The 12,734-nt window shown below is 36.5% G+C and overlaps 1 protein-coding gene across 1 annotated transcript; it reads right to left on the bottom strand.

Moving 5' to 3' along the window:
• Positions 1-3,717: 3,717 nt before the first annotated feature.
• Positions 3,718-12,307, bottom strand: LOC131537958 (zinc finger protein 239-like; the record flags this gene model as incomplete). The annotated part of the gene is made up of 2 exons (XM_058771697.1): positions 3,718-4,844; positions 12,112-12,307. Coding segments are annotated over 2 exons (918 nt in total), but the record flags the coding sequence as incomplete, so codon positions are not given.
• Positions 12,308-12,734: the final 427 nt, after the last annotated feature.

Here is a 12,734-nt window from a genome sequence, read left to right as displayed (position 1 = left end):
CAGAGAAGACAGAGCAGGTTACTTCTGATATGAAACAAGGTCTCAGGACTCTCAGCTTTTAAATTGAATAATTTTTAAAGAAATTCAAACAATAAATACTGTTTTGCGGCTTTTCAATGTGTCGTGACAGATCACTGTATTGCCTCAGTTCACATAAACCAATTGTCTTTTCTTATTTATTTAATGCACAAAATGAATATGAATAAACATCAGAAAGTGTTTTATTTCAACCGCGAGACACACCATTTTTCAAATTGAAGTCCACCGAAGTTAATCTGCTCTTCTGTCTGATTTGTGGTTAAGGCTAGAAGGGATACAGCTGCGGCTACTGGGCATGCGCATTTACATATTTTCCGAGCCAACAATATAACGTGAAACCTATAAAAATGGTTTTAAAAAGCACATGGCGTCGTAGTTTCATCACTTTAGTGTGTCGCAGTGACCGTTTTTTTGCAGTACAGGACCTGTCATAGTTTAATGAGTGGGAAGATGACATGAAGCGTCGCGGTTAACCTGCATTGAAAACAGATGAGCGCACATGTGCATATAAAGCTCCTATTCGGGGCGAAGTTCATGGGATTTTGTCCACAGAATGATAAGAGCACACGTTTAAACATATTATTTTATTATTTCTCACTCAGTATTTATCCATGCATACAGTGCCGGACATGACAGATTTTCTGGTGCGCAAAACAAGTAGACTTTAAAGGAATACCTTAGCTTATTGCCGTTACCATGGCAGCCAACAACAGCACAGCTTAACCCTCCTCACATATTTATATTTAGTTATATTGAAAAAGTTTCAATTCAGTCAATCTTTTTTACCCCGTTTTAACATGGATTTCTATGAAGACAGGCAGCAGTGGCTGCACATAATATAAGCCTTCTGATTAGTCAGATCTCATGTGAATCAAGCTCTTTGCTAACGGTCAATTCTCGCGTGTTTTCATGACAAAATGTGGTTTAGGGACCGAATCGAGTCCTTGGGTGACAGAGTTGTTGTCAGCTCGTGTAGTGTGTAACCCCTGGTTGCAGATCATTTACACAGAGTCATACGACGACTTAAAAACAGACAATCAAGTCATGTAGTTTGAACAGCACAGCGATCTCCCGACGTGTAAAGTCGTGTAGTGTGAACTAGGCTTAAGAATAACAAAGATTTATTTCAGAGATCCAGGATTGACTTTCGGCTTATTTCAAATGATTTATTAGATAGTGTGGAAGAAACAAAAAACCCTTCATTTTCTACCTTCAGATCACTTTAGTAATATGCAAGGAATCAATCAATTTAATTTAAACCAAATTATTGGAAATTGAACAACACAATTTTGAGTGACAAGTTATTCAAAGAAAAAGCCATAACAATAATAAATTAAAATTTGACAAAAGCCAAAAAAGATCAAATATAATGCAAACATTGGGATTATACAAAAGTTCAGATCCGTAATACGGCCATCAAAAGGAGAAAAGAATTACCTAAAGAAACAATATTGAGACCAGACAGAATACTTGAGGAAATCATTTCAATTTATGAAAAGCATAAATGCAAGCTGATATCAACATGTTAACTGAATTTCAATCTGAACTGGATAATATCTATCAGAATTTGGCCGTTCATTCGTTCTAGATGGAAATGGAGAGAACATGGTGAAAGGAATACCTAATACTTTCATAATTTAGAAAAAAAAAGAAATGTTAGCTTTAACAGTACGTATAAATTTAAAATGAAGGAGCAGATATCTGAAGACACTAAAACAATTTCTGATTTTATGGAAGAATTCTATAAAAAAAAAAACAATATATTGATTTAAATTTTCTTAGTCACTTTTTGAGTGGAAAGGCTCTATGCGAGAGGGCGTGACTCACACCTGAGAAGACAAAGTCCCGCATAATGAGCTGCATAATGAGCCATTCAGTCAGGTGTGTGACTGAGAGAGAAGAGTTACAAGAAAGAATGTGAGGAAAAAAGAAATGTGTATACATATAACTATCACATAAAATAACTTGAGATTCACTTGCGAGTGCAGTTAAACAGTTTATTAGGAACAAATAAACAAATAAACAACAGAAGAGTAAAGACATCGTGGGTGCAATATCCAAAATATCCAAAACAGTGGCAGGAAACTGGAACCCAGGAAAACAGGAGACAGCAGAAACTGCATGAGAAAACACAAAACAGACGTGAGCAACACAATGAACGGACAAAGACAAAGCAAACATGGTGACAATACATACTGTGACGCGTGTCCCGAGTACTCATCAGTACTCGATTTCACACATTTTATTCTGGAGTTATAGTTTGGGAAAAGTTAAACTCGTAAATGCGTTCAACTTTGTCACAACAACACATTATCGAATGCCAATAAGAAACATTACTTACTCGGTATAAAGTATCTCCTCCTCCGCCGGCTCCAGCTGCGCTCGCATTCGGTTTGTGAGGTAAACAAAGCTTTTTCCTCTCAGCGCATTTCTGAGGTAAATACAAGGCTTATTCCTCACAGCGCGTTCTTCCAAAACCGAAAAAATGCCCGAGATGAACGCGTTGTTGCTTTGTTTACGGCGGTGTGGGCGTTTACATGCCGCGTAGCTCGCGTGGAGGTTTGTAATAACAAAAGCGCAAGCAGCGCGTGGGCGTGACCTATTAACTCATCAATATTTCCTCAAATAGTACATTTTTATACCATAATTTCCTGTGTGACATGACTGACTTTATGGATTTCTTTGATGCAGAAAAAGTTGTTTTGTGTTCTTAAATTTTGATAAGCATTCAGTTTCGGACACGGCAAAGCTAAACTGCACCTGATTTTAGAGCCTTGCATTTCAGCACGAGCTCCCCTGTTCACAAAAAGCGCGTCCCGTTTTCTCTATTTTAGAAAGCACGTTTTGTTGATATTATGACTGCACACAGAAATAAGAGGAGACCATTTACACTTCCGAATGAAGTATTAGTCTTATCTGTATGAGACGTAATAATTTCAGACGTAATGTTTTAGTTTTATCAAGGACGTAAACAAATGCCAACGCTGGCTTTAGTAGCCAGTTAGTTAAATGCTATTTCGTGTGTCTTTGACAAACAAGACAAACATTTTGGACCTGAATTTGTAATTATGTACTAATTTTGTAAATGTATTTTCCATGTATAGTTTATGACGTAATTTTTCGATTTGATCAAGAACGTAAACACAAGCCAACGCTGTTTGGTTATAGTAGCCAGTTAGTTCGATGCTATTTTGTGTGTATAAGACAAACGTGTACAAACTTCAAAAAATTATATGTAATCACAACAGCAAACTTCATTCAGAAACGTTTTGTAAGAGCCGTGCTTGCAGAAGTTCTGCTTGACTCTCTTCATTACCGCTTTCTGGGTCTGATTCTGGCTCAAACTGATACGGCAATATTGACACCATTATTTACATTTGACCGGAGCACATGCAACTGTCACCCTATGAAGGTAATGGCCGTGAAGTTTCCAGACAATGTGCAGTACGCAGTTTAGCCAATCACAACACACCGGCCCAACTAACCAATCTGAGCCCATCGCCTGTTTCTGAGGGAGTGGTTTAAGAGAATCAGGAAGTCAACCGGTCGTTCAAATGACAGAGGAGAAAGCGGCTTACAATAAAGGTGAAATATATGAAAAATAAGGCGTTTTTTTACAAACGAAACACGAAGACATGTTATATTGCACCCCATAAACACAATCAAGCAAAGAAAAAAAGCAGTAAACCACCCCTTTAATCCGAAGAGGGCTTTTGAGTTGATCTGAATCTCACAGTACAAGTGATACATGCATCATAAGACAATTGAACACAATATGCAACTCATAAGAAAACACAGTGATATCATTTATATCATGAAACAAAATGACATAAAACTATTTGACACTGTTCTTTGAGGAAGAACTCCATCTTTGAGTTGATCTGAATCTTAGTTGAATCTGCTGGTTTTGAAGATGAACTTTATTCACTGTGAAAACTTTAGATAATGTTTCTTTGTCATGTCACTTGTAATGTCTGGTTAGGACAGATTTATCCAGATGATATTTTATTGTTTGATGCATTATTGTGTCACATCTGCTGAGGAGTCAGCATCAGACCTGAAAGTGCTGGATCTGAAGATGATCTACTTACTGTGATTGTTTTTTGTATGAATGTGTAGAGCAGATGATTGAATGAAACTCTTCCCACATTCAGTGCAGTGATACGGTTTCTCTCCGGTGTGGATCCTCTCGTGTCTTTTCAGGCTTCCTGACTGACTGAATCTCTTGTTACAGTGTGAACACTTATAAGGTTTCTCTCCAGTGTGGACCCTCTGGTGCCGTTTTAAACACTTTGCTGAAGTAAAAGCTTTTTCACATTCAATGCACATATAATCTCTCACACCAGAATGTATTTTCAGATGTTCTTTCAAATATTCTAGACATGAAAAACACTTTCCACACAAATGACATGAATGTGGCTTCTCCTTCGTATGAACACTCAGGTGTATCTTCAGGTTTGAAGGCCTCGAAAAAAATGTTCCGCATTGATCACATGCGTGCAGTTTTTCTTCAGTGTGGATGAACATGTGGCCCCTAAGGTGCGACGACTGTGAGAAACTCTTCCCGCACTGATCACAAGTGTATGGTTTCTCTCCCGTATGAAACCTCATGTGACACTTAAGATGATGTTTGTGTGTGAAACTCTTTCCACACTGAGTGCAGATAAAAGATTTCTCTGCTCCTCTTTTCTTTAAATCTTTCTGTTTGGTTTGAGAGCAACTCAAAGTTTTTTCTCCAGGTTTGACATGATTTTTCTCCTCAGCTTCACTTGATTCTTCATTCTCCTTGTTTTCTTTAATCAACTCTAAAAATGAAAGTAAAAATGGTTTATTTTCAGTAACTCGTAAAAAGCAGAGAAATGCGGACATAAAAATGAAACCTGATATAAAAGTGTAAAGTAGATAATTATTATACAAAATGTTTTTTTTTGGTAAATTATCCGTCCCTGAAATTTTTCCCATGAATGAGGTACACTGATCTTCAAATGATTTTTAAAACATTATAGGCAAAAATCCATGTTTCTATTGGAAGAACTATTAAATATGATTGATCCACTACAAAAATGATCAGACATAATGTTATTGAAAAAAGTGCCCAGTTCATAGAAAGTGTCTCTTATGGCTCGTTTCCACTGAGCGGTACGGTTCGGTACAGTACGCAATTATGTCCGTTTCCATTGTCAGAAGTTGTGAATGGTACCAAAATAGCGAACCATACTGTACCACTTTTTTGGTACCCTTCCGTTGGGGTACCTAGCACAGCAAAGGGTACCAAAAGGGTGGAGCTAAACTCACTGCAGAAGCTTGATTGGTTGACTAGAATCGTCACTTTTGTGTGATACAAGGGGATAAAGCTCCTCCTTCACTCGTTCCGCTCTGCTATCCATGACTGTTGGGCTTATTTACATCAGAGTGTGCAAACACAAAACAATATATAACAGTGTATTTTATAATTTTATATTTTCACAGACAATAGCTGTTTCTCAATATGCGTTCTTGTGGACTTGTGAAACATCATTGCCCAAAAACCTGCGTAATTTTCAAAATATTACTGTTATTGTGTCATGAAATGTAGTTTTAAGAGTTTTTCAGGCGAGAATGTAGTTGTTTAAAACCAGAGGTGGGTAGTAACGAGTTACATTTACTTCAGTAAATTTTTTGACTAATACTTTTAGAGTATATTTAAAAATGGGTATTTTCACTCTTACTCAAGTACATTTTTGAAAAAACGGTACATTTACTCCGTTACTGTGGGCGACGCTCCTCTCATTACTTTATCTTAATGCAATACAAGTTAAAAATGCTTAAATTTATTCCAAACGTGCCTACTTTTCTTTGGGCAATGAGCGATGCCCGTTCGCGAATGATTCATTCTTTTGATTGAATTCTCTTCAAAGGCTTGATCAAACCATTTGGCAGACCAGTGAATTGGTTCGCGAATCAGTTTGAATGATTCGTTCCGTTCCCTGCTGCACGCGCTGAGTCGTCTGACGCGGTTCTCAGAGTTGTAACAGAAAGTTTAAGAACATCAAGAGCGTCGAAGACGTGGCTTTGGATCTACAGTCAGTTGAAAGCAAATCTGCAAAGGCTATTGTTTGCTAGCTATGAAGATCTTTATTAGATGAACATTGCGTGCTGTCTACGGTTCCACACGATACCAATATGACATTATCAGTTTGTTGTACATGTACCTTATACATTAAAAACAATGCATAATTTATACATTAAATAAGCTGTCACAAAGTATTAAATGAACACCTGCCAAACCCACTTTAGCTCTGCGCAGCGACCTGTTCCAGGAGGAATGCCTTTGCCTAGACACAATTAATATTGATATTTTCACAATATTTATGCTTACAGAAAAATACATTTGTTTCCATTTTGCAGAACAGACAGAAGAAGATCCGTCAATGTGCATTTGTTTCGTTATGTTCAGATGTTCTGTAGCGGTCATGTGAGGAGTTTTCACTCTTCTCCATGTTATATACTGTATATACATATATAATACATAATTAATATAGGCTACTTTAAAATATAATTTAATTCAGTGATGCAAAGCAGAATTTTTATCAGCTGTTACCCCAGTTTTCAGAGTCATATGATCCTTCAGAAATCATTCTAATATATTAATTTATTACCAGTGTAGTTGATAAAACCAGCATATGCTAAGGTAAGGTATGTTTTGAAGCTGGGATGCGGGTTTATGCTGGTCATGTGCTGGTCCTAAACTGGTCCGACCAGCATAAACCAGCAAAGGACCAGATTAAACCTGCTACCATGCTTTAAAACATACCTAACCAGCATATGCTGGGTTTTTTTTTCAACAGGGAACAGTTTTGCTGCTTAATATTTTTTGGAACCTGTGACATTTTGTTCAGGATTCTTTTATGAATAGAAAGATAAAAAGAACAGCATTGATAATAAATCAACATATTGCCATGATTTCTGAAGGATTATGTGACACTGAAGACTAGCGTAAAGGCTGATGAAAATTCTGATTTGCATCACTGAAATAAATTACATTAAAAAAAAATCGATTTGAACGGCAGTGTGTGTGTGTGATGTGAAAAATTGTTGTTTGTCAAACTTTAATGTTTCAGATCATCAAACAAATTTAAATATTAATCAAAAATAACACAACATGCAGAAGGGAAAACTAAATCCAAACCAACATGGCCCTGTGTGAAAAAGTGCTTGCCCCCTAAACCTAATAACTGGTCGGGCCACCCTATTGCAGCAACAACTGCAATCAAGCGTTTGCGATAACTTGCAATGAGTCTGTTACAGCGCTGTGGAGGAATTTTGGCCCACTCTTCTTTGCAGAATTGTTGTAATTCAGCCACATTGGAGGATTTTCGAGCATGAACCGCCTTTTTAAGGTCATGCCACAGCATTTCAATAGGATTCAGGTCAGGACTTTGACTAGGCCACTCCAAAGTCTTCATTTTGTTTTTCTTCAGCCATTCAGAGGTGGACTTGCTGGTGTGTTTTGGATCATTTTCCTGCTGCAGAACCCAAGTTCGCTTCAGCTTGAGGTCAAGAACAGATGGCCGGACATTGTCCTTCAGGATTTTTTGGTAGACAGCAGAATTCGTGGTTCCATTTATCACAGCAAGTCTTCCAGGCCCTGAAGCAGCAAAACAGCCCCAGACATCACACTACCACCACCATATTTTACTGTTGGTATGATGTTCTTTTTCTGAAATGCTGTTTTACTTTTACGCCAGATGTAATGGGACACTCACCTTCCAAAAAGTTCAACTTTTGTCTCGTCAGTCCACAGAGTATTTTCCCAAAAGTCTTAGGGATCATCAAGACGTTTTCTGGCAAAACTGAAACAAGCCTTTATGTTCTTTTTGCTCAGCAGCGGTTTTCGTCTTGGAACTCAGCCATGCAGTTTTGGTCGGCCGGCTACTCCTGGGAAGGTTCACCACTGTTCCATGTTTTCGCCATTTGTGGATAATGGCTCTCACTGTGGTTTGCTGGAGTCCCAAAGCTTTAGAAACGGCTTTATAACCTTTTCCATACTGATAGATCTCAATTACTTTCTTTCTCATTTGTTCCTGAATTTCTTTGGATCTGAACATGATGTGTAGCTTTTGAGGATCTTTTGATCTACTTCATTTTGTCAGGCAGGTCCTATTTAAGTGATTTCTTGATTGTGAACAGGTGTGGCAGTAATCAGGCCTGCATGTGGCTAGAGAAACTGAACTCAGGTGTGATAAACCACAGCATGTGGGTTTGGATTTTGCTTTCCCTTCATAAAAAAAAAAAAAAAACCTTCATTTAAAAACTGCATGTTGTGTTTACTTGTATTATCTTTGATTAATATTTAAATTTGTTTGATGATCTGAAACATTAAAGTGTGAAAAACATGCAAAAAAAATCAGGAAGGGGCCAACACTTTTTCACACCACTGTATATGTATATATACATTTTATCTAAATATTTATATATAAATAAAAATAGACTTTCAGTATATGATCCAAAGTAACTAGTAACTAACTACTTGAGTAGTTGTTTTATCCGATACTTTCTTACTCTTACTCAAGTAACTATTCAGACTATTACTTTTACTCGAGTAAATATTTCTACAAGTACTTTTACTTGAGTACAGTTTTTGGATACTCTACCCACCTCTGTTTAAAACTCAAATCTGCGGTTTATTTATAAAGATAGCACCAATTTTGGAAAATTAGCAAAATCCGATTTCAGAGCTCCAGGCGATCACCAGGCGCTCAGTGCTCATGTAACCGCCTCGAGCAGCCTTACGCTCGGCTAGTCCTCCCGACATCTGCCGCTGGCTCTGATGTCTCTGCAGTGATTAAACATGAGATACAATTCGTTTTGGGTATATTTAAAAGGCATTCGTGGTCTCATGAATCTATGATTTGTTCCTGGACATATTGTTTTGGCTGAACACAAAATTATGTTTAAGTTTATATGTGACCCTGGACCACAAAAGCAGTCTTAAGTCGCTGGGGTATATCTGTAGCAATAGCCAAAAATACATTGTGTGGGTCAAAATGATCCATTTTTCTTTTATGCCAGAAATCATTAGGATATTAAGTAAAGATCATGATCCATGAAGATATTTAGTGAATTTCCTACTGTAAATATATCAAATTTTTGATCAGTAATGGGCAATTCCAGCGTTATGGACGTGACATTTGCAGTAAAAACTTGAAATTTAAGTTCTCAGAGAATGTAAATGTTAAAAATACACTGAAACATCTGTTTATATTTTTCTAAACCCCTAACCATAGAGTTTAGACATCAGAAAAAAAAAACAGTCTATGCACGTGTTTTATATTTTAAATCGGGCAAATATGCATGCGTTACGGACGTGACTAAAAAGGATTCAAATCAGATAAAATGCTTTAAAAACTTAAACCGAGATCTATTTCTGGGTCTCTGTTGGGTGTTTAAACCAACAAACATTTCCCTCTGAGACATCTGTATGGTAAGGTTGCGCAATTAATAACATTTAAACTGAAATCACCTTGTTATAGATTAGCTTGTGTTTGCGCGAGTGTGGTGTTAAAATGTAACCAGTGCGGATATGTTCAAAACTGAATTCAAACATGATTATTTGCTAATGTGGTGTTTACTTTAGACCCCAAATAATATAGAATTTGCTAATATACATTATCAGCTATAATAAATGTTTACCAAGTCCCGGAGGTCGCAGCGGTGTCCACTCAGAACAAGCTTCGGTGAATCGAAGAAGCCTATTGTCCGCTTGTTAGTGTGTACTGTTTAGGCCTGTGTCTGTGTGAAGAATGGTATGAAAAATACAATCGTGTCACAATGATCGCAATAGTATGTTTGATGGCAATGTTTATTCCCAGTTTGCGTTGCTAAATGCGCAATCGTGATTCTAAATAGCTGCATTATGTTTGTCAAAATAGTTGCAGTGTAAGCCAATGCTTTAGAATATATGTTATTTATAGTCTCTAAAGATTACTTAATTAGTAGTTATGTTTTACCAAGTTTAATGGCTGGCATTTGGATGTTAAGAAGATTAAGACGCAGCAAAACGATCTGTGTGAAACAGATGTGCAAAAAAAGGTGAACATAAAGTACTTACAGTATTTTCATTTATTGTTTAATGTGAACATCTTTAAGAAATACTTGAAAGATAAATAATTAACATGAAATTTTTTTACATAGGTCAACATTTGTAACTGACTGGCGTTGAGGATTTTGTAGCAACAATAGTTCTGTAAAACAGATGTTCAAAAAAGGTGAGCAAGGTGAGTATATTGTACTTGTATTTTTTTTCGAGGGCTGCTAGGTGAAGCTCGTTTTAGTGCCTTGTCTTGTTTTAAACGGTGAATTCTGTACGTAGGCGATCAGCTGAATAAACATTTGCGCACGTCTATTCGTCTCTCTCTATTAAATACTGTAATAATTATAATATTAATAATTTAATTATAATTTAATTTATATATTAATTATGTTGTCTTTATTAAAGTTTTTTTTTTTTTTATGTTACTAGAATGAATTGGTTTCTGAAATGTTCAGATATAGTCTACAGTAACAGAGATAGATTTAATGTGAGCCTGTGATTTTAATAGCAACAGCATGATGAACAAATATGAGCTGGTCAGTTGCATGATTTAATGTGAAGCGTCCGTAACGCATAATTAAGGTTGTTTAGAGCGAGTAAGTGAGATGAATTGTCCATCATAATCAGCATGGACATATTTTGGCTATATATATTTAGTTTGACATTATGTGTATTAATATTTATTATACAGTATAAACTTGATATTTAAATCGTTACAGACGTGACACCGCACTGAAGCGTCATGACTTCCTAAATATATCACTTATAAATGTACAACGCAGTGCTGTCATAAATTGAGTGTATTTATATCTCATGCATGCCATCTTTCTGCAAAATGCTTACTGTTAACATAAAGTATAAAAAAGGGAGTATTTGATCCCTCTTTTGAAAGCATGAAATATAGTTGACTGAAAATTTAACTTTTCTTTTTTGTACAAACCTCATATGTGGTGAATAAACAAAGCAATTTCCTTAAAAATTCCATGACAGCACATCAATACAATAAAATACAGACCTTAAAGGACAACTTTGAAAGGGTTTTGTTATTTTGTTAAAAAATATATTTTTTCATGGCAAGGTTGACATTTGCATGGAATTGGTGTAATATCGCATTGCTAAGAACTTCATTTGGACAACTTTAAAGGTGATTTTCTCAGTATTTTGATTTTTTTGCACCCTCAGATTACAGATTTTCAAATATTTGTATCTCTGCCAAATATTGTCCGATCCTAACAAACCATACATCAATGGAAAGCATATTTATTCATCCTTTTTGATTCTACTTTTATAATGGCTATTATTGTTAATTAAAACTGTCATTTAACAAAAAGAGGCAGAGTTGTGCTTATCGCCGATCGCTACTTTCCGGCATACTCCACACCTATCGAGTAAGAGTACGCAAGCTGGATCAGGGTGTTCTGTCCCGCACTGTACTGTACTAACCCGTACCACTCGGTGGAAACCAGCCATTACAGGCTCCAGACTAACATCTGAGAGCAGTGGCACCAGACCCAGTAAGATCTACAGATGGTAAAAGTAGCTGTATACGGGAGACCTTAGCAAATATAATTTTCTATCACTGTTTGGTCCAACAGTGAAGGAAAAGGGCAGACAAAAGATAAAATATTTCATATTCGTGCCAAGGTAACATTACACCAAATACAGTGTGATAAATGTACATTAATTATTTTTAGACAGAAAACAGGTAAAGCTTTGCCCCACAAAATGTTTGAGATTACACTAATGCAAAAACAAAGAGAATCTGATGTGTCTCACAGGCTCCGAGTTAAACAGTTTTACGATTCGAAAAGCAATGAGTGAAAATAAAACATAAATATTCTCGTTGTCAGTTCTATCGCAATTTTAAGACCTTTGAAAGGTGGATTTAATACTTATTTTTTACATTAAGGAATGTACAACTATTTAAGGATTTAAGCACCCTGTTAAATCTTTGTTAACACCACAAACTCATTGAAGATGAATGAAGAATAAACACCAACCTCCTTGTTCCTCCTGTTTTATTCTGCAGGGTTCTGGTTCAGGTTCTGGTTCCTCCTGTTTTATTCTGCAGGGTTCTGGTTCTTCGTGTTTTATTCTCAAAAATTCTGGTTCCTCCTGTTTTATTCTCCATGTTTCTGGTTCGTGTTTTATTCTCCAGGTTTCAGGTTCGGGTTCTGGTTCCTCGTGTTTTATTCTGCAGGGTTATGGTTTAATCATGTTCTCCTCACTCTCCTCTTTAACAAACACCATCTTCACAGCAGCAGATCTCAGTTCAGCTGATACTCCTCCAGATATTCCTGCTTGCTTCAACACTTAGTCACGACTCTGAGGATGAGAATATTACAGGTAAAGTTATTTACTGATCTGATTCAATGTTGTATCTTTCTATTTAGAAATAGTAGGCTACATTTCAACAAACAGTTTGTAGCCATCACGAGATAACAACAGAGAGCTCTATGAAACTAACCTTCTTCTTCTGAGGTTTAAAGGTGTTTGACAAACAAACGCATGTGTTTTAGCTCCACCCGCTGGACTGGAGTGAAGAGGAGGGAAATAATATTAGATAAATACTTGGCGAATGTACAGATTTAAATTTGGCAAAGTCAGCTCTGCTTAACTTAAA

Source organism: Onychostoma macrolepis, chromosome 03 (assembly GCF_012432095.1).
Source record: "Onychostoma macrolepis isolate SWU-2019 chromosome 03, ASM1243209v1, whole genome shotgun sequence".
NCBI lineage: Eukaryota > Metazoa > Chordata > Actinopteri > Cypriniformes > Cyprinidae > Onychostoma > Onychostoma macrolepis.
Note: the sequence above shows the minus strand (reverse complement) of the source record. Positions and strands in the feature narration are given on the sequence as shown.